Source organism: Vulpes vulpes, chromosome 9 (assembly GCF_048418805.1).
Source record: "Vulpes vulpes isolate BD-2025 chromosome 9, VulVul3, whole genome shotgun sequence".
In the NCBI taxonomy this organism is placed as follows: domain Eukaryota; kingdom Metazoa; phylum Chordata; class Mammalia; order Carnivora; family Canidae; genus Vulpes; species Vulpes vulpes.
Window position 1 is genome coordinate 65,967,930 of NC_132788.1, and position 21,368 is coordinate 65,989,297.

General features: G+C 44.6%; 1 protein-coding gene across 8 annotated transcripts in view; it reads right to left on the bottom strand.

Annotated features, from left to right (window-relative positions):
• The window catches only part of ITPR1 (inositol 1,4,5-trisphosphate receptor type 1), a 318,610-nt gene that overhangs the window by 39,081 nt on the left and 258,161 nt on the right, over positions 1-21,368 (bottom strand). For all 8 annotated transcript variants that reach the window (XM_072720366.1, XM_072720372.1, XM_072720371.1 and 5 more), the window contains 5 exons: positions 19,168-19,290; positions 18,017-18,121; positions 15,042-15,234; positions 8,507-8,629; positions 3,019-3,194 (listed from right to left, as the gene is read on the bottom strand). In XM_072720366.1, coding sequence (XP_072576467.1) covers positions 3,019-3,194; positions 8,507-8,629; positions 15,042-15,234; positions 18,017-18,121; positions 19,168-19,290 — 720 coding nt within the window. The remainder of the gene's footprint in view (positions 1-3,018; positions 3,195-8,506; positions 8,630-15,041; positions 15,235-18,016; positions 18,122-19,167; positions 19,291-21,368) is intronic.

Consider the following 21,368-nt stretch of genomic DNA (forward strand, 5'->3'; position numbering starts at 1 on the left):
GCCATAGGTGCTAGGGAAATCCTGCCAGTTAATCTGGTGGGTCAGTGTAAGTGAGCTTCTCTGCAATCAGATAAGTGAGGAAGCCAACACCCCCAGAGAACGTTAGGCTTTCTCAGGATAAACATTCAATCCACCAGTCTTTTTGTCCTAATGCTCTACCCATCATTAGTATAGGATTTTCCATTGGGTGAGAAAGTACTACTAACTCTGGATGATCTGTGTTGATGGGGTTTCAGGAAAACAAACCACACAAAAAAAAAAAAAAAAAAAGAAAAGAAAAGAAAAGAAAAAAAAGAAGGAAAAAAAAAGACCGTGCTCTGGTTATCTTTCCAGGATCATTTCCGATGCCTCGGCTCTTGCTGCCTCAACAGAGCAATTCGCTTTACTTGAATCCACTCATCTCTTTAAACAACTTCTGTTCTAGTTTCCTCCACTGCTTCAGCAGCAATTATGTATTCACGGTCTTGGCTTGGTGTCCCCACCTCCTACTGACCCTGTTTAATGAGTCTAACATCTGGCTTCCAGTCCCACCTCTCCACAGTAGCAGCTCTCCCCTAGTCCACAAAGGACTTGGCCAGGGCACATGTGGCAGTCTGTGCACCCTTAGCACCTAATGCCAGCTTGCGACATGACAGGGCTCACCAGCCCATCCTTCCCACCACTCTGCCTGCACCTGGCTACCAGGTACTACCCTGTCCCGCTTCACCAGCTCTTGCATGCCCAAGGTTCCTTCTCTGTCTCATAACTACTCTTTCGTCTCTTATAGACTCCATGTGAATGTTCCCCTTTTGTCATGCACTCTAGTTATTTATTACAGTAATCTCAGTTATCCCCATCCAGCTGTTACTATAAATGGTAATTAATTGTCTAATTTGGGTCTTTACCCCAACTGACTTATGTTAAAGAAGAGATAACTGTGGAATGATAGAAGCCCAGAGAAACAAAAAAAACTAGACATCCCGTAAGACAACCACCTTGAAATACTGAGTTTTTCCATTTCATTTTTTTATTCTGTATTTCCTTCTTAAGTAGCCTCCTCTTAATGATACTACATCACTGAATGATACCTACCTTCCTTTCTGTAACACTGATAAGTCTTTGTCACTCTGGTCATATGTTTTCAAATGCCACAGCTAACATTAAGGGCTTGCCTTGTCATCTCAAGCCTAATAAATCAATAATTTAAGTGCATTTTCACCCTGAAAATTAGGTCTCTACTTCACTTTAGTTAGTGGCATTATTTTTTCCCTAGTCATCTGTGACTGAAAATTTGGAGTGGGGGTTGCCTCCTTCATCACTCCATTAAGACAGTAATATGTTCTTGACCAGAGAAAAGGACCCACCCAGAGTAAGGCTCTACATGGCTCTCAGGTGTGAGGTGCTGACTCCAGGCCCACCACACATTATTCTATCCCTTGCAACTGACATCTGTACCTTCCCCTTCTTTCTTCCACACTATAACCAAGACCCAGGCTTGTCACACCTAGTCGAAAGCTCTGCTAGGGGTCAGAAATGGTTATCCTGCTTCCAGTCCCTCCCACTTGAATCCACATAACATGCCACTACGTGAGGGCATTTTTCCAAGAATACTTCTTTGTATATACCATTTCTTTGCTCAAAAAAACTTGAGTCATTTCCCACTACTGGGAATAGAGTTTCTCAACCTATATTCTACAACACTAATTCCAAGTGATACTTAAAACAAAATGTGGGCAAGTAAGTTTAGGAAACACAGATCCACTGTTTCCCTTTCTTGGAGATTCATAACCCTTATCAAGCATATTAAAGTCTCAGAAATCTTACAGGAAAAACCCCTTAATTTTGTTTAACCCAGCCCCTTTTCTCAACGATTTGATCACTGAACCTCTTTATCACCTAAGATTTATCAACTTGGAGCATGCTGTGGAAACATGTTGACCTGGATAATGAAGCCCAAGGGCATTCTCCTACAATGCAGTGCCCTGGTGACCTGTCTCGGGGTCAGGTCCTACCCATCAGTCCCTGAACCATGGTGCAGGGAAACTCTACTGCTGGCTGTCTCTTGAGCATCCTGGGCTTTCCCCACTGCTCTGGCCTGTGGGGCCTACAGGAAAATGCTCTTCTCAATCCCTGCTTTCTGGCCTGGTCCTTGCCATTCTTTAAGACAGCTGAAACCCTGCCTCCTCCCCTGGAGCCTGTCAGCTTGAAGTGGTCCCTTCTCCCTTAATGTCCTTGCTGGCTTTGCCATCTGAATACTCACTTGGGGACATTTATTGCTGCACTGGATTACTATATTAACCTTATTTTGCAAATTATTTCCATTTTTGTACAGTGACCTCAGCTTCCTTGTATGCTCAGGGCAGAAACCTCTGGAAAGTGTTTTTGGATCCCCACAGTGTCCAAACTTTCTGCTTCATCAGGAAAGCTCTCCAATCTACGGTCCTGTATCAGCTGTCTGTACTTCCTAAGAATTCCCCTTATGGGTGCAGCTGGCGTCTGTCCTTCAACTACAGTGAAATACCACTTCCAGATGTCACCACTGACTTTGAAATAACCTTGATTCTCTCCTCACCTCTCTACCTGCTCCATCTTTGTCTCATCAACTCCTCCTGCCCCTTCTGGCTCCATGTGGTCCTCACCAGAAGTGAGTGTGCTATAGGTATATCTGATCATTTGACTTATACCATTAACATTTGACCGTTCGGTGAAAATCACCGGTCCCAGCAAACCTCTGACCTGACTGGGAAAACTAATTTACATCTCCGCTGCTCTCCCTCTTCCTGCTTTCCTTCTGAGAGGGATATTCCCTATAAAGGAGGCTGTGGATGCCCGGATAATAGATTAAGAGGTTCACTGTACTGTGAGAAGGTTAAGAGGGAGATGTCCACCCACACAGCTCTTGCTTCTGCTATTTTAACAGCTGACCTGAACAGCAATTTTCTGCACTGAAAGCACAGGCCAAGGTTCCAGGAACCAGAATGGAAGGCATTCTTGTTTGCATGTAGACAAGAACGTGGCTATGAAGGCATTCACACTTACATTGAAAGCTCCCAGAAGAAACAACGTGGGTTGTAATCCAACCGAGAATATCAACCGAAGAATTGTGGAGGCAATTAAGGCCCGGATGCCATGAGGCTTGGGGAGGGCGATGACAATGGCCAGAGAGATGAGCATGGCTGTCCACAGAAGTCCTGACCAGTGGGGCTCCAGTGTTCCTGGAAAGACAAGGTGGGGCTCTCACAGATCCATGCTTTCACCGAGTAAGAGGTGGCAGACCAAAATGGGCTAAATGACACTTTCTTCAATCACCAAACTGGCCTCACTGTCCAAACTCTCAGCTCTGTGCACCAGACGTAGTCTGTCACACATCCATGGCTCCTTATCTCCAAGCCTTGCTCCTACCTAGGAAATTCTTTTCCTTTTCCTATTCATCTTAGCTCTTAGCTGAGACATCAACTCTTCCAGGGGACCTCCCCAACCCCCTTCCTCTTCAGAAAACTATGCCAGGTGCCACCCTGTGTTCTCAGTACTCACTCTACTCATCCCATGGAGAACACTATTTTCTGTTTAGTTAACCTGTCTTTCTCTCCCCTCCACCCCTACCCTAACTGCTTCCTGACCAGGTTCCCCCTAGCCAAATTCCCTGAGAGAAGCACTCAGCACCCCGTAAGGCACTCATCAAATGAATCTGTTCAATCAATAAAACTCATACGTGTATCACATTTCACTCTTCGGGAAGGCAAACTGGAAGCCTCAACTTCTAATTTCTATTAAAAGTATGCAAAGGAAAACTGCAGGTCCCCTGCCTGAATCAGATTTCTTCAAGGGAAGGAGGAAGGCAACTTCCGTATCATTAACATCATCCTACAATTAGATTATCCTTGTAGTCAAAGAGCTTATACCAGTTTTTGTCATCTCTTGCTATTTCAAGTTCTATTTAGAGTGTCCCACGAGACGGCTTAGTTATATAACATGAGCCAACATGGCTAAAAATATAGTTCTGTAAAACACTCATTAAAAAAAATAAAACCCTATTTCAAATGCTGTCACATTTTGAGTCTCCTTCAGATGTAAACAAGCAGCACTACATGATTAAGGCCACTTATATAAAGGAGTTTCACTTCTCCAGAACTGCTGGGATTGAAGCCCCACCCAGGATAGAGACACTCTTGCGAGTTACAGCTCTTCCATGAGCCTGCTGGCTGCCCTAGTTCATTTTGTCCACGCTGCCAAGACACTTTCTCTCTAGAAACTGTTGCCCTGCTCCCAACCACTTAACTTCTTCCCTTTTGATATCCTTCAAAAGAAAGCCTGTTTAGAAATGGGCACAGAGAGGCAGAAGCTTTTCAGAAATTCAGGAAGGCGTGGAGATTGAGGCATATGTCACTTCTTGTGCACTTAACAGTGGTTAGATATCATATTAAGCCCTTTACATTGATTATCATTTATGTGATGCTCCCAATCAGCTTATGATTATCTTCATTTTACTCTAGAGGAAACCAAGTCTTGGATTACATATCACGCCTAAGGAGATACAGCAAAGGACTGGAGTCTGTATGCCTCTGAAGGTGATGTTCCTTAATCACCAATTTAAAAAAATAACAACATAAAATCCACTGATTCTCAGCTTAAAATGTGATCAATTTTGGCAGTTTATATACATTTCTATTGCTCTAAAAGGTTTCCTGTGCTCTTTGCAGTTCCCTGCCTTGCTCTGTCTCCACCCCGAGGCAACCACTGATCTCTTTCTATCACTAGAGATTTGTACTTTCTAGAATTTCATAAAAATGGAAAAATAATCATATTAGGAGATAGTCTTTTTAATTCTTTCACTGAGCAAGCTTTTAAAATTCAGTCAGGTTATTTTGTGTACTAAAATTTTGTCCTTTCTATTGCTGAGTAATATTCCATAATACAGACATACCGCAATTGACTTATCCATTCAACAATTAATGGATATTTGAGTTGCTTCCAGTTTTGACTTATTGTAAATAATGCTACTGGGAACATTTAAGTACAAACCTTGGAATGGGTGTATGTTTTCATTTCCCTTAGACAAATACATGGAAATAAGATCTCTGAATCCTAAGTATATGTTTAACTTTCAAAGATACAATCATACTGTCTTCCAGAGTGACTCCACTGTTCAGTAGGACATGGGAGTTCCACTTGCTCTACATCATTGCCAATACTTGGTATAGTCAGTGTCTTCTTTTTATTTTTATTATTTATTCATTTTTAAAATTTTTTCAGTATTTTCAATTTTAGCCACTCTAGTAGGTTTCTAGTGGTATGCCATGGTAGTTTTCAGTCACATTACTCTGGTAACTACTTATGTTGAATATCTTTTTATGTGCGTATTTGCCATTCTTTTGTGACATAGCTGGTCAAATCATTCACCCACTCTTTTAATTGAGTAGTCTTTTTATTATTGAATTGTAAGAGTTCTTTATGTATTCAGGTATATGTTTTATAAACATTTTTTCCTAGTCTGTGTCTTGCTTTTTATTTTCTTAAGTATTTAATCACCATCTTAAACTGCCTCAAGATCTCAGTATAATAAATGGGACCAGTACAGTGGGTGTACCCAAGTCCTGAAGGGGCTGAAATAAAAACCTGTTGTCTCCCCACTATAAAAGCAGTGTTAAAAAAATAATGCTAGATTTTTAAAAAACCAATTATAGAAAGACATCTTTAAGACAATTGGAGAAACATGAATATGGACAAGTTATTACATGATTTGCTGTTAGTTCTGTTAGATATGGTAATGTTATGGTAATTATACATATTTTGAAATATTCTTAGAAGTTAGCAATGCACACTGAAATATTTATGGGCAAAACAACAAGATGTCTAGACTTATTTAAAATCTTTCAGAAAATACAGTAGGAGAATAGATGAAACAAGATTGACAAAATGTTGGTAGTTGTTAAAGCTAGACTAATAGATACATGGCAGTGTATTAACTGTTATTACTTGTATATTTGAAAATTTCTAAAATAATAACATTTAAAAAGTAGTACTATATTTGCCTTAATCATCACAGAAGCATACAAATTCAGTAAAAAATCTGAATGTCCTCAGGTTTCATGCTTTCGAAGGCTGTGTGACTCATCAGTTCTGAAATAAAGGGGGAAAATGATACTTTTGAAAAGGAGCTTTTAAGGCCACCACTATTCTTGGCAGCCACAGGCCTACTGTGCCACAGAGCCACATCAGCACTTATAAGAAGGGGGACATTCAATAGGGACATTTTGGAAATCCTGGTTTTAGAGTTCAACATGAACAAATACTGATCTCAAAGAAATACTTTCAGGTAACCAATTGCATCTTATTTCAAGGCAGGGCTAATACAGCCCTCCCTATTGAAAATGGTTACTAGTAAGTACAGAAAATGGACCCAACATGTCTTACAAGAGGAAAAATATATCACCCTGAGAATGAATTGATGTGTCTGGGTGAGCTCAGTCACCATATAATGGAAAAGGCTTCCTGAGGTCAGATCAATGTCCTCTCCTAGGAGATCTAATTATGCTTTCCATTTAGTCCATCCACATGAAATTCTAGAAACCACACTGCTAGAACAAGAGGCTGCACTACTCCAGACCAGCCAGAGTTGATGCCACATTGAGAACCACCACTGTAGACTTGGAAGGACCTTTAACAAGCGTCTCATTAGTGGGTCTTGAGCTTGTCTGGGCCGGAAATAGGATGCTCCAGAGATCCTAACTGGGTCAACCATTATTTTTACCTGAAATATACAGGAATTTCCAAGCCCACATCAGGGCTTACCACTACTGGGTCAACTTAAGCACCCCTTTTAATAGAACAGATAAGGAAAACTAATTGAAGTTGCCTGCCCAGAGTCATGAGGTGGATGAGTGGGAGCTGTGTCTGGACACCGAGTTGGGACTTTGTAAATCTAGGTATTCTACTGGATGAGGGGAGGAGAGTTGTTAACGAACTTTCCTCAGACATGGGCCTCAGTGTTGCCACAAGTGACCAGTGAAGAAAATGGTCCAAGTGTATAATAAAAACTGATTTTAAATATTTTTAAAGGAATGGGGGATAGAGGAAAACACATCCAAAGTCATGATTGGAGAACTGGTTATGATGAGCATGATGGCTTCCATGAGATGGAAAGAAGGCTGGGCTCAGTGTCACGACTGACCCCTTCCCACTCGCACCACTGCTGACCTGCAGCCTGACTGGAAACATGCCCCCTTGGAGAAAACCTTGCTGTCCTATGGGCCCTCAGAATCTCTTCAACACAGCGACTTATGATTCCTAACATGGCATTAGAGAAGAACGTACCCCCAGCCTTATGTTTAAGTGTTGCTTGGGGTGGGGAGGGAGGAATAATCACTCAAATGAAGCTTACAGTGTAACTGAAGACCAAATGGAAAAGCTGACTGCTCAAATGGGTATGTTGGATACCTAATCTTCACCAAACAAATCATCAGATCTAGACACACTGTTTCATTACATATATACATCTGCATTATTAGGCTCAAGAGCTAGGCCTGGGACTCCTGCACTGTTTGGTGTCTTACTTTTGGGCTCTTTATTCCATATATTTCACAAAAGGTGGCTACTGGTAGGTTGTAACATTCACATGTGAGATGATTTGCCAAATAGCTCTGATGAAAAATTTAGCTGGGGAGGAGATCCACCCCCCTGCAAAAGGCTATACAGGGTGTCAGAAAAGGGGCTGTGGATGTGTGACAACAGAGGGGCTACTGCTGGCCCTCATAGCCCCATAAATGTATGTAACTCTAGAACACTGTCAGGCAGATGGAGGAGCAATGAACAGAAAGATGCCCCCAGCCCCCCAACCCCGAGTTGTTTGCCACTTCCTCAGCAAGATATGAAGACAGCACATGGCAGGTGACTGAAAGGCGACAGTGGGAGCGGGGCAGGGATAGCCACAGAGACCACAGACATCATGTTTAATTGCACGAGTAATGGCATGTGGCTCTTAAGAGATTAAATACCCAAGGAGATGCAGCCTTCAGGTGTTCAAATCCTGCCTCCCTGAACCCCTTGCCCTCCCACCCAAAAAAATTCCAGACACATCTTAAAAATTCTTCACTCTGAAATTAATTCTGTAAGTATGGTATGGGGAAAATAATCTACTGGACGGAGCATCAAAGCATCTATGTTCTAGGGTTAGTTCTGCTACTAACAAGCTGTGCAGCTTTGGCTACCTCCCTCAATTTCTCAGAGAAAAAGTTTCCCAATATATAAAATAAGGAGGCTCATGGAGACCATTTCTTACAGGTTTCAGAGTGTACAGCTTCTTCTCTTTCTTTCTTGGTAGATAAATGTGGACACAATATATACATTATTTTAAGTGAGATTCAAAACTAAATCTGTGGTGAAATCTACGATCTCATCTTGTCTGAAAATGGGTAAGTGGGATCCCATGATATTGTACCAATACTGCTAGGGATCATATTTAAGATGCAAGTCATAACCTTCCTGCTGCTGCTTCTGATAGTTTCCTTGAAATTGATAATATGGGTACCTCCTCGGACTCCTTTAAATGGGTAGAAAAACGCCACAAGCAGATTCATCAGGACAGCCAGGTTAAAGGAAATGCTGCTCCAGAAAGACATGTTGCGGGCACACCAATACAGAACAGGCTGGGCTGTGAAAACAAAGACCAGGCTATGTAAGGTTCAAAGCCACAAGTGAGAAATCTGGGAATCCCATTCAGCCCTTCCTCCCGCTCTGCCCCACAAGCCCACTTTTGTTCCCAGTTTTTATAACAGTAAAAAAAAATGATCATTTGTTTTGAGGTTGACTCATAGGCTCATAACGACATCAGATTGGTTTATTTCTGTTTGGAGTACTTACTGGAACAGAAGATGTATTTGGGGACAAGGGAGAGAAGAAACGGAGAAAAGCTGGAACATCTAAAAACCCTGCATGCCCCAGTCAACACTACCAATTATGGAATCTGGGGTTGTCCAGAGTTCATGCACTGAATCCTCAGTTCCTCCAGGGCTCTGAGACCAGAGATGCCCACAGAGGCCTAAGAACTTAATCAGCCTTTTAGAAGTGTGGGGCTCCTGTTGGAGGGACACATGGCATTCAGAATTGGCCCAGCAGGGCCCCGGAGCAGGGAGCTACCATTTCCACTCCTCCTTTGCTCAAAATCCTCCACTAATTCATCAGTGCCTATAAGCCAGACAATGATCCTTTTCCTGACATTGAACCATTTTCCATTTTCCTAAGTTTGATGATCATGCCTGGGGCAGGGAAACTAGGGGAGGGAGTTGCTGACTGGGTAGTCAGCAGTAGAGTTCCATTCCCAAAGGCTAAAGTACAGAAGAGATGTGGTACCAAAGCCATCACTAAGGGGTGAGAGACACTTATTCTGCAGTTGCCTAGAGGCGATACCATGCTGGCCGGGCATGTTCAGTGTTAGAACAACAAGCCTCTGGCCATGCCATGCATGATGATGCTTCCTTTTCCCCTGAATTCTTCTCCAGTGGTGCCTTGGACTTAGGATGGTGCTCAAAAATAGATGTGGTAGCAATAATTTCAGTCTCCATGCTAGAAGCAGAGTTTCCAAAAGATATCTCATTCAACATTATCTCCCTCCAAAGGAGTATGGAGTATGGGAGAGTGGGTCTCTATAGTGTGTTTGTCTTTCCCAATGAAGTCATCATTTAACTTTAGGACAGCAGCCAATGACACATTCAATGGCTCTATAATGATGCCTAGAGCAGCAGCCAAATCTTTGAAAGCTTCTCTCCAAAATAAAGATATGCCACAATTAAACAGAGCCCTGGGTAATTTAATAATTGCTCATTTCATGTTTGCACTTGGAACCAGGAAATGTTTCCAAAGAGTAGAGTTTTAGAGCTACAAGCACCATCTAATTTAAAATCTCTTGTTTTATAAATGAGGGAAACTGAGGCCCAGCAGGGGGTGGAAGCTGTGGAGGAGATCTCATCACCTGGGTCAGTGATCCTCTGGGATCAGACAAGGATAAAGGTAAGTGGCTCATATCACCAATCAGTAGAGGAGCTGACCAGGATTCAGTCAACCTCCAGTAACAATTAACTTTTTTTTTTTTTTTAAGTTAATTGCCAAGACAAATTTAAGATGAGAAATCAAGTGCTCTGGAGACAATAGCTACTGGTGTTTCTTTTGGGACTGAAGCCCATTTCTGATCTGGATATGGAAGCTCCAGAAGAGATAGGTGGCAAGAGTGGCAAAGGGTTGATAATGGTTGAAGCTGAGTGGTAGGTAAATGGGAATTTATAATACCTTCTCCACATTAGTGTAAGTATAAAAGGCTCATATGAGGTGAAAAAAAAAAAAAAAAAAACAGGCAATGGGAAAGCTCAATAATGGTCTATGGAAGCCAAAATTCTCTTCAAGGAAGTTCTCAGTATCATATGTAAGAGTAGCTACTGTAGAATGCTTTCATATAATTGTGATAAATGGCCCTCAAGTATGGCATACAGTCGCAAATAAATCATTTATAAAGCTAAAACACTTACATTGTGGTGTCATTCTGAATATGATGGACAAATATTCAGTCCTTTAAATCAACTGAGTATCTATCCAGGTGCAAAAAAAAATACTTAAAGACCAACCTTGACGTGTCTTCTATTTCCCATGTCCCTGTCTAACTCTCCACACTCTTCTCCCATATCCCTTGCCCAAATAGGCCCCCCTTTACATTCCAGCCTAGGAGTGGCTCCCTGAACACATGCTGCACCTCCAGCCTCTGTGCACTGTCCCCATGGCCATTTAAATTTATGTCCACGAAGACTTCGATGCTCTCCTCTTTGAGGAATGCAGCTCAGATCCTTTCTCCTGTGTGGGCTGGACTTAGCACTGCTTCTAGGAGAATACAGAAGCGATGGTGTGCTGACACTTGGTCCTAAAAGGCCCTGCATCTTCCTCCTTGCACGTGCATACTCGCCCTCTCTTCAGTCATCTACTATGAGGAATCCACCCTCCATGCTGTGTGGAACTCAAGCAGCTCTATGGAGAGGTTCATGTGGAGAAGAAGTGAATCCTCCTACCAGCAGCCCCATGAGTGAGCAGAGAAGTGGATCCTCAGGGTCCACTCAGCCTTCAGGTGAGGCGGCCCTAGCTGCCAACTTGATAGCAACCTTATGAAAAACCCTGAGTCAGAAACACCCAGCTAAGGCACTCCCAAACTCCAGGCCTTGAGAAACTGTGAGGACATAAATATTTACTGTTTTAAGCCACTAAGTTTTGAGGTCATTTGTTACACAGCAAGATAATGCAACTTACATACCCTGCGTGGTGGGAAAATAGTAATCCCCACCACCACCACCACCACCACTAAGACATCCACATCCTAATTTTCGGAATCAATGAGTATGTTCCCTTTTGTAGGCAAAGGGACTTCACAGATGTGATACAGTTAAGGATCTGGAGATGGGGAAGTTATCCTGAATTGCCCAGCAGGCCCAACATAATCACAAACACCCTTAAAAGTGAAAGAAGGGTGTGGGACAGTCAGAGGCAGAGTCATGCAGCGTGAGAAAGGCTCTCCTGGTCACGGCTGGCTTTGCAGATGGAGGAAGAAGCTCAGAGCCAATGAATGCAGGAAGCCCCTAGAAGCTAGACAACAAAGCTAGAGCCTCTAGAAGGTATCTTGCTGATGCCCTGACTGTAGCCCAGTGAGACCCTTTGTATAGCTCTGGCCTCTAGAGCTCTGAGGTAGTAGATGTACGTTGCCTTAAGCCTTCCAAGTTTGCGGTAACTTGTTAGAGTAGCAGTGGGAAATAATACACCTTCCCTGTCCCCTAACTCTTAGGCCTGTGTTTATCCAAGTCCTATCTATTCTTCCAGATGTTGCTCAGATCCCACCTTTCCTCAGAAGCCTGCCTTTCCCACATTTCCACAATGTGTCACTACTTGATTACAGCCCTGCTTCCTTGTCAGTTGCCTCAATTACAACCACTTAAAAATATGTCTGTGTTGTCAGCCCCCATCAGATGGTAGGTTCACACAGGAAGGAATCATAGCTTCCAGATGTTGAATCCCCCACTGTACTATTTGTAGCATGTCTTCTACTATTAGGGGTACAAGTTGGCTGGATTGATATACCGGCTACATCACAGCCAGAAGATAGGGTACCGTGACCCCAGGGAGGCAGGTCAGCCTAATGAACTACACCAGGGCATCGCTTGGTAACCCTCTTTCCTAGCCTCTGTGTCTGTTCTTCTGAGGGAACTGGGCCTTGCTGGGGGACCTGGACTCTGTGTATATAAAAAACAGAATAGAGCTGGGGAGCTCTATTTGGATGGGTGTGATAACCATGAGGGAAAATCCCAAGCAGGAAAATGTCAGCATATGCAACTCTGCCTCAATTTCCTCTTTCACTATATTCCCGTTTTCTTGGCCCAGAGTTTTCACTTCACTGGGGCTGGGAAATTGAGGACAAGGGGTCAGGGAGGCATAGGTGAGGGAGGATGTGAGTGCATGGAGGGGGTGTGTATGTGCGCATGTGGATGTGTTTTTTTTTTTTTTAATGTGCATGTTCTGTGAGGCACAGGGAAGGAAGGGGGCTTCAGGAGAGCAGAGGAACTGAGTATCTTAGTACCTGCAGAAGCAATCACTAAGTGACATCACTCTTAGACTTGACTTTCTATCTGAGGCCTGGCTACAGAGTCACCAAAGTGCAGGTGATTCTAAGATGCTTTCAGGAAAGGGGAAGGCAGTTTCATGAATAAAGCAGAATTTTTCCCCCCTGCAGATTAGAAGAGAAATAGGCTACTTAGAGGGGAAAACGTATTTCATTTTAATTGCACTTCTAATGAGTACATTTCTCCCCCCATATGCATATCATGTTTAATTCAGTTACTGTTTTCAATTTCTCTCTTACCAGCAGATAGCTTTGAAGCCAATTAAAATCTTTCAGTTGACAACTATAGCTGCGTTTACGCTTTACTGAAATGAAAACTGTTTCTGAAACAAAGGTGGACTAAATAAGCGAAGGTATTAGCTGCAATGCAACACAAATCTTGGAATGATGACATGGCCACTCCACAATCCATCCATCTTAATCATCCACTTTCCAGGTAAGGAAGGGTCTGGGAACAGTGAAGTCATCTGCTCAGGGTCACACAGTGGGTGGCAGAGGTGGAACGGGAGTGAGATCCCCCCATTTCTTGGGGCTGAGGTCTTCCCATTGTGCCTGGCTGAAGACAGCGCCTCAGTAAGAGAGATGATAAGCTATCTCACCCCACCAGAAGAGGAGAAACTCCCTCTGTCAGTTCGTAAGCCTGTTGGGGGGCCTATACAACGTTTATATATTTTTTTAATAGGCTCTCAGAATTGTGAGAATGAATATATATCTGAGCGGTCTTAGTAGCCCCCTACACTGACAAGAGTGAAGTCACAGTTTTAGTAACTATGGTGGAGGTCTGGATACGTGAATTCAAGGTTAACCCTTGAAGCTGGAATCACAGACAAGCCCAGCAAACATAACAGCTGAAAATATGAGTACAAACTGGATGGGGTCTATGTCTACTTTATTTTGGTATATTTTTTATTTCTCTGTTCACCCAAGTATTGTGCTGTGCAGGTGTTCAAGGCTACTCACAACACTTGAGCTAGAGGAGCCTGCATGGAGTCTTCAGTAGGCCACAGGACACCCTGGTATCAGCTAGAAGCACACCCCAAATCTTCCAGGATCCCTATCACAGAGAACATGCAGCTGTTCTGCTAAAGGCCTCCTGGCCCCTCTGTCGGACACCTGGCTAGGTGAGGAACGGGTTTTGGCCCCAGAAACATTTTCTTTTTCTTGTCACAATTTTAGTTTTAAGTAATTTGCATGCTCAACATGGTGCCTGAACTCACGACTCTGAGATCATGACTCATATGCTATACCTGCTCAGCCAGCCACCCACCCCCCCGAAACATCTATCTATCTATCTATCTATCTATCTATCTATCTATCTATCTATCTATCTATCTATCTATTTATTTTACATCTAATGTTTTAAAGTGCTGGATGACGAGGTAGCCCTCAGAGATGAGCAAGAATGTTGTAGGGTTGGGGGGGGTGGTGGTGAGCACAGGGCCCCTGGCCAGTGTGCATGCACAACCCACTTTGCCATGAGCCAAACCTAGGGGTGCAGGGAGGTAGGGAGAAAAGTGTTGACGTGGAAGAAGCATGCAGTGAAGAAGGCTGGTCCGTTCTGCCTCGGGGTTGGTGGGAGGCAGGGAGAGCACAGAAGCTCCCAGAAAGGGATCTCCAGCACAGCTTCCCCTCCCGCAGCCCTGCCCTGAAAAGAGAGCCCAAAAGATCACCACTGTAGCTGGAATCCAGGGTTGCAAAGAAAAAACCTGGCTCTCGACTTACAGACAGAAATAAAGCATGCTCCTAAGTTGGTCACAACAGTTGGTGTGGCGTGTACTGTCAGTACTGAAGGATCTCATTAAAATCCTAATGAAAACCAGGAGCTGAGAAGTCCTCTGGGACAGCCCTATAAAAGTGTTATAGACGAGTAATTTCAACCCGACGGCCAGGCATCGCAATGGGACTCGCTGGTGAACAACGATGTGTCTTACATGGCAAATGATTCCACTGCCTATAAAATGATACTAGAGTCTAAAACCCGAGCTACCCTATATATGAAAGGGAGACCAGTGTCTTCAGAGCAGGTGAGCCAGTAAATGAGCAGTCAAGCTGGCTCAATTTCCTGCTCAAGTGCACCATCCTGTGAGCCTGGCTTTTTCTCTCTTCCTTTAATTTTCTACATCAAGATAGCAAAAAAGGACGTCCCAGGAGTCTTCTCTAGGGCTCTCCAATCCAATCCAAAGCCATGGGGCACGAAGGCAGGCTTTCCTGGGGAGGTGCCTCCCTGAGGCTAGAGCCCGCTTACCAGCTACAAAGGTGTCTAGGTCTTCCCTTCCCAGCGCTCAGAGGCAAAAAGTACCATCCATCCGTTAGACTGGCTCTGCTCCTGCTTGGAGACTCGCCCTCCGCCATGGTACCCACCCTTGGGAGACCCCGGGGTGGTGGGCCCTGCAGCACTGTGGGCGCATCGCTGACCTACCTCTCAATTTCTTCTGCCAGTTCATTTCATTGAAGAGGTCCTCGGACCGCAGGAAGAAGTCATTGATCTTGCTGCCTTGCTCATCCCTCTCAGTAGTGTAGTATATTCGCAGCTTCGACTCCTTGGTTAGGAACTCACATATGCTGGGCACAGGAAACACAATCTGTTCCATGGTTCGGTCTAACCTGACAATCTAGGGTGAGAAAATGAAGGAGCTGAAGCAGCCATTTCCAAAACTCTCTCACTAAGGATCTCTGCTAAGGTCATAGGCTCAGCATTCACGGGTGACTGTAATACAAACCTGTTCTTGAGTCTTCTCAGATCTTCTAACCCCCAGACTGGGCCATGTCTCTTAGATTTATTTAAAAACAAAACAAAACAGTTTGGGCAAGTCTCTAAGAGTTGGTTGTTTTGTTTTCTTAGCCTGAGAGATCCATTGTTTTCACTGTGATTAACTTTTGTCTCGAACGATTTACACTGTGTTTTGTGCACATATCCAGATGAGGCTCTTGACGAGGGCTGTCCGACAGAACTTTCCATAATGACAGACTGGCCCTACATCTGAGCAATTGCCCCACGTGGCTAGTGCAAGTGACCCATGGAATATTTAATTTTAATTTAAAAGCCACACATGGCTTATGACCACCATACTGGATGGTGCAGCAGCGGCCTGTGGTACAAACATCACCTAAACTTTTCTGATAGCAGAACTAATTGTTGTTGTTTTTTCCTATGTAGGAATTTTAAAAAGAGGCCTTTGGTTTATCTATTGCATTGTCCTCCTCTTGTCACAGCATCTAAAACGTACAGTGCATGAACTAGTATGGCTGTTTAACACTGGTGTAGTGTCCAGTGCTCTTTGAAGCAGTGCTGTGGGGCCCCAGAGTGGACACCTCACAGGTTTTCTCTGTGCCCTTCTAGAGTGGCTCAATCTCCGGAGAGGAGGCAGTCTGGGCAGCACTGTTCAAGTTCTAGGACACTGTACTTAGTCACCACCCTGGGGGTTAGGGATTTCAAAAGGGGTATGGGTTGTAGTACAACAGGGTCATGACCTCTCTCTATTCTTCCTCCCCAGAGTCTGGAGAAGTCAGGTGAGGCCCAGGGCCTACGCCCTCTACAAGAAGATCTGGTTCTCATTCTTTCAATGGTTTGTTCCCTGAAACAGCAAGAAAGGTGACTGAGGTCAAGTTGTAGTGGGAAGCTCTCTCAGATGTGTGACAGGTTCCCCTAGCCCTATAAGTTCTGGGAGACATCGTCTTTAGACCAGTGGTTCCCCAATATAGCTGGACATCAGATTGCAGGAAGTTTCACTGTCATACTGATTCAGTCCTTCCGTGAACCTCATTTAACTGGAATTATGGTATGGCGGGTTGGTAACTGGAACCTGCACATGAACCAGCTCCCCCTAGGTGACACTGCTGTACAGACAGACCCAGGGACCCATTCCACAGTCTCCTGCTATTAAGAGCCTGCCTGCTTTGCACAGCCAGGTGAGTCCTGGATCTCCCTAAGCTGAAAGAACATGATGTGAGAAGTGTTTCTGAAATCCAGGGGGAAAGGAGGAGGCTTCCGAGCAAGAACGGAGTCCCAGACTCCCGGGTTACCCAGCCTAACTTCCGAAAGCGAAGGGACTCTATAGGAAGCCCCAGGGAGTAACTGGGTATTCCCTGGCTTTGTACAGGTAACTCCCTCAGGAGAGTGGAAGAAATGGGCAGCTAGCCAAAGGCAGGATTTGAGAGCTAGAGACACCAGGCCTGGCCATTTCTCTCCGTCATTTAATATCTTATCTGCCCACATCTACTTTTCAGGAGACTCACAACTGGGAGTCAGGAGAACACATTCCACTCCTTCCCCACCTTTAAAAGGCTGAGTGACCTTATTCACACAATTCTTAACCTGATCAAGCTTCAGTCTTCTCTCCAGTGAGTGAAGAGCTCTGACATCCTATATTGCAAACACCTAAAGTTTGTCTTTTAAGAGCTCCATAAAACAGAGCTGGCCTTACCATCAAGCTTCTCATCATTAACAATATATCAGGGGTATTTGCCCACATGCACTGTCATGGTCAACTCATCAGTAAAATGATGCATTTTATTAGGGCAGCCCAGACGCCTGAGTTATCAGGTAAGAATATATTCTTAAAAAGTCTCCATCCTGAACAATTCATGCGGCCCAAAGGAGTCTGTTAGCCCTTCAAAATCTTTGTTCCAACACTGATACTGAGTTTGTGTACTCTGTCCTTAGCTAAACAAAGCACGCCATCCTTCACTGCCTAGAGCCTGGAGACAGAAGTCGGTGTTCAACACAGGTAACAAAATGCACTCAAAGGCTCTGGGGTCAGCCAGCGCTGGATTACGTACGATTCTAGCTCTGCCGCTGAGAGCCGGGAAAATGACACAACCTCTCTGAGACTTATTTCAGCATTTTGCCATTCGCTAAATGGGAGATGGCCCTATTAGGCTACAGAGGATCAATAAGTTATGTTCTGTGAATGTGTGTTTAATGCAGATCCGATTGCACCACTCCTCTATGTATACTTTCTCTTCCACACAGCTCTTCTAGTAAATCCAGACTTCTTGCAAGGATGGTGGACAGGATTCTGCAGGATCCGGGGGGGCTGCCCATGTGGCTCACTGAGTTTCAGCTCCTCACCCTCACCTAGCGCCTCCTTCCTCAGGGCCTCCACTTGTCATTCCCCAGGTCTGCAAAGCTCTTCCCTCTAGGCTCTGCCTGTTTCATTCTGAATCTTCCTAAAGTCTGTGCTTGGATGTCATTCCTTAGAACACGCTTTTCTGACTGCCACAGTCTCCAGCAGGTCCCTCTGCTGGACTTTCCTATAATACCTTCTACTTATCCTCACAGCCTCGTCAGCATTCATGACCAACAACTGTTGCTCACATGGATGACTGTATGTCAGCCCCAGGACAGCGCAGAGCCCACTGCAGGCCCTCACCCTGAGCTCCCGCTGCTTTTACCTCTATCTGGGCCGTGTGCTTGGCATAAAATTCCAGAGCTTCATCTCCATCCACTTGGCCACCAGGTTTCAACATGGTCTGAAGTTCTTTATTATGCCGAGCCAACTAGAACACACATATGGAAAACAGGGGAGTCACTGTCTCATTGCAACAGGCACACACGCGCTATTTTCCAAGCTGGGGTATAGAGAAAGCATCATAACGAGTGGCAAGCAGAGGAGCAGGGGTGGCCAGAGGCTTGCTGCATCCTGTCAAGGTGTGCTTGGCACAGTGGCTATTTTGGGAACTTGGCAGAACAGTATGGGCTCACGTGGGTGTGAGCTTTCCCCCAGTTCCTTTAGCCAGACAGGAGGGGCATGGGGTTTTCTGTACAGCCACATGGAGTCTCCACTCTGAATGTTCTGAAACCCTCTCAGTGGCCAGCCACAGGTAACGGAAGAGATGAGGGGCCGGAGCCTGTTTTCTATTCTTCTGCCAGCATGCTGTAGTAGGGCAGGCCAACCTCCTGCCCCGTACCATGGGTGCTTTATCCCTCATTCCTGCAACTGAACAAGGTGAAAGGGACAGGAAGCACAAGCCTGGCGCAGAGGTACAAGCTGCCCACACATGTCAGCAAGCTCAAGGCTCATCAGACTCCAGAAAAAGAAAGTATCTTCAAAAGCCCAGCCACTTGGGAAGAGAGTTATGAAACAGCATTTTGGTGCCAGGGTGGGATACTCCCCTCCCCCAAAAAGCAAACAAAAAGAAGTCATAACGACAAGTTCGTTCCCAAAGATTTCTAAGTGTGATAGGCAAGGCGGCCGAGGTTTCTTTCTTTAAGAGACTCATCAATATTTATGAAAAGCCTAAGACGCCTTTCAACCTTCTCCAAACACAGCCATAAACCACCGAAGTGTCAAGGCTCAGCGTGGAGGCTTTTAAGAAACGTGGGGATTTCCAGGGCCATGACCCTTCCGTGGGAAAACAGGAGTCCTGGAACTCGGTACACTGCATCGGATTGCCACTAGGACCCGTGAGCCACATTATCATGAATACAAACAGCCCTAAGTTAAAACCTTAAAGGAAAAGCAAGTGGAAGCACACGTTCACCTTGGAACTCTGGCACTGAAGGCTAGTGCCATCTGGCTCTGGGACCTAGAGAGAGGTCATACCTGATGAGCTAATATGTAGATATTGTGCCCCACGTTCCTGGGGGAGGCAGCTCCGTCCTCACCATTCTCTCCATCCTCAAATTCCACTTCACCTTGCATGTAGGCTTTCTTGATCACTTCCACCTGTGAAGAATGATCAAATGAATAAAGCTCCTGTTTCAAGGAAGTCCCACAAAGGACTGGCATCTATAGTCTCCCCTTCTGGGGCAGACAGTGTTCAGGAAGCTCAGCATTTTTTCCTATCAGGTTTGGATCCAGCCTTAGAATCCTTCTCAATACTGCCACGGGCAGTCACTACCAATCACCTTCCCCCAAAGCGAGAAATGGAATGCATTTGCTGTAGCTGGACCAACTGCTCTTCTATAGCCGACCAAGGGGACAATGGTTATCAACATCCCTTGAAACAATAAAATATGACACAAATGTAGACTAGGAGCCAGACCTTTCCTATCTATGCATTTCCTCTTGCCTTCTCTCCCCAACCCCCAACCTTTGCCATCTCAGGAAAACCTAGTAAGAAATCCACTAGCCTTGAGGAATAGCTGGTCAGACTATTATCTCTGATTTCACATTCTTCCCTATCCACATTCCTCTGTCCCTACTCCATGTAAAAATAAAGTCACTAACAAATAACATCTACTGGGGTTGTTCCATGTGCCAAGTACTGTGTTTTGAATTTCAACATTTTTGGGGGGAAATTTAATGTTCCTCAGCATTTTATGAAGTGTCAAAGATTCCCATTTATTTTGGATGAGGAAACAGACTCAGAAAAGTGAAGAGGCACTCCTAAAATCACATGGCTAGTGAGCTGAGATTTGATCTTGAATCTGCTACCGAGTATCCATGCATGCTGCTTGTTTCATGCTGCGAGCACACCTCCTCGTGCATTTCTGTAGCAGTCTCATTGTTCCCCCCTACCTGAGTGCCCTACTCACAGTGCCTGGGAGCTGGATCTACTCATCTCTTAATACTTCCCCAGTGCCCAGCACATTGCCTTGGACAAAGTAGGGCCAGCCAATATTTATCACATGAACAAATCATTTAAGATTTAATCATTCAAAGAATAAGAACAAAAATGCCTTTAACCCCTAAGCTGAAGTGGAAATTAATCATTTTCTTTGATGATTCAGAAGGCATCTCAGCCTCCTGCATTGCCAGAAGGCCATTCTCTATTTTTCAGTATCTCAGAGCAAGCATGCAGAGGGTCACACATTTCTATACTCACATCAGGTCAGGCCCTGAAATAATTTTAGAGAAAAGACCCTTGAGAGGCTCGTTCTCTGAGATGGATTTCCTGTTAGTTCTAATACCAAACTGAATAGACATGTTGCACGGGGTGTGGGGGCAAGAATATAGATGTGAGCACACATGCATGTGCATGCACATATATGCAGGTGTGTCCTGGACATTAGAGTTTCTCTTCTACGTGGATTCTTAGAACCGTATTTGTTCCAGGAAGCCTTTGACTCTTCCTGTGAGCTGGGAATGATGTTCTCCAACCACAAGGGGGCCACCCAGAAGCCTGTGGCACCACAGCCCTGGGTGTTCACATTACCCCCCCTCCCCCCACCAAGATGGGGGCATGTTGTTGGTCCATGAGAGTTGGAATGAGGTCTCTGTGAAGTCATTCTGTCTCTACTCATGAGGGATGCCTTGAGCCCCCCCACCAACCCCTCAGTTACATAAGCTATTATATAAACTCAGAGATGGTGTCCATCTCAGGCTGAGAACTCATTGCTGACCTCAGAGATCAAAGAGCTGGGCTCACTGTTAACTTTATTTCAAGGGATACATGAAGGGACTTTAGCCCAGCCCCCAGTGCACACAGGTCACCAGGCAACAGAAAAGTTTTAGTGTTCTCATTTACTTCTGTCAGTTACAGTTTGTGTGGGAAAAAGTCCAAACAGAGTTCTGTCCTTAGCTCATTTCACTGTCTCTGAGAGCTGCCAGGTTGCAGCACTAACCCTCACCCTGGAAGTCACAGCCCATTGTGAATATCACCCTTCAAAAATAAACAAAATTTGTTTTTTAAGAAAAAACAAAACCCAAACATTGGCACCCAAGGAAAACTCTTCTGTTGCCCAGACTATTGGCCCCCGGAAGAGATGGGGATTCTTTAGAGCAGTAGCCAATGAGGAAAAGGAGGAGAAAGGAGTTATACAGTTCACAGGGGTGGAGGAGGGTGGATGGTGTGCCAGGTG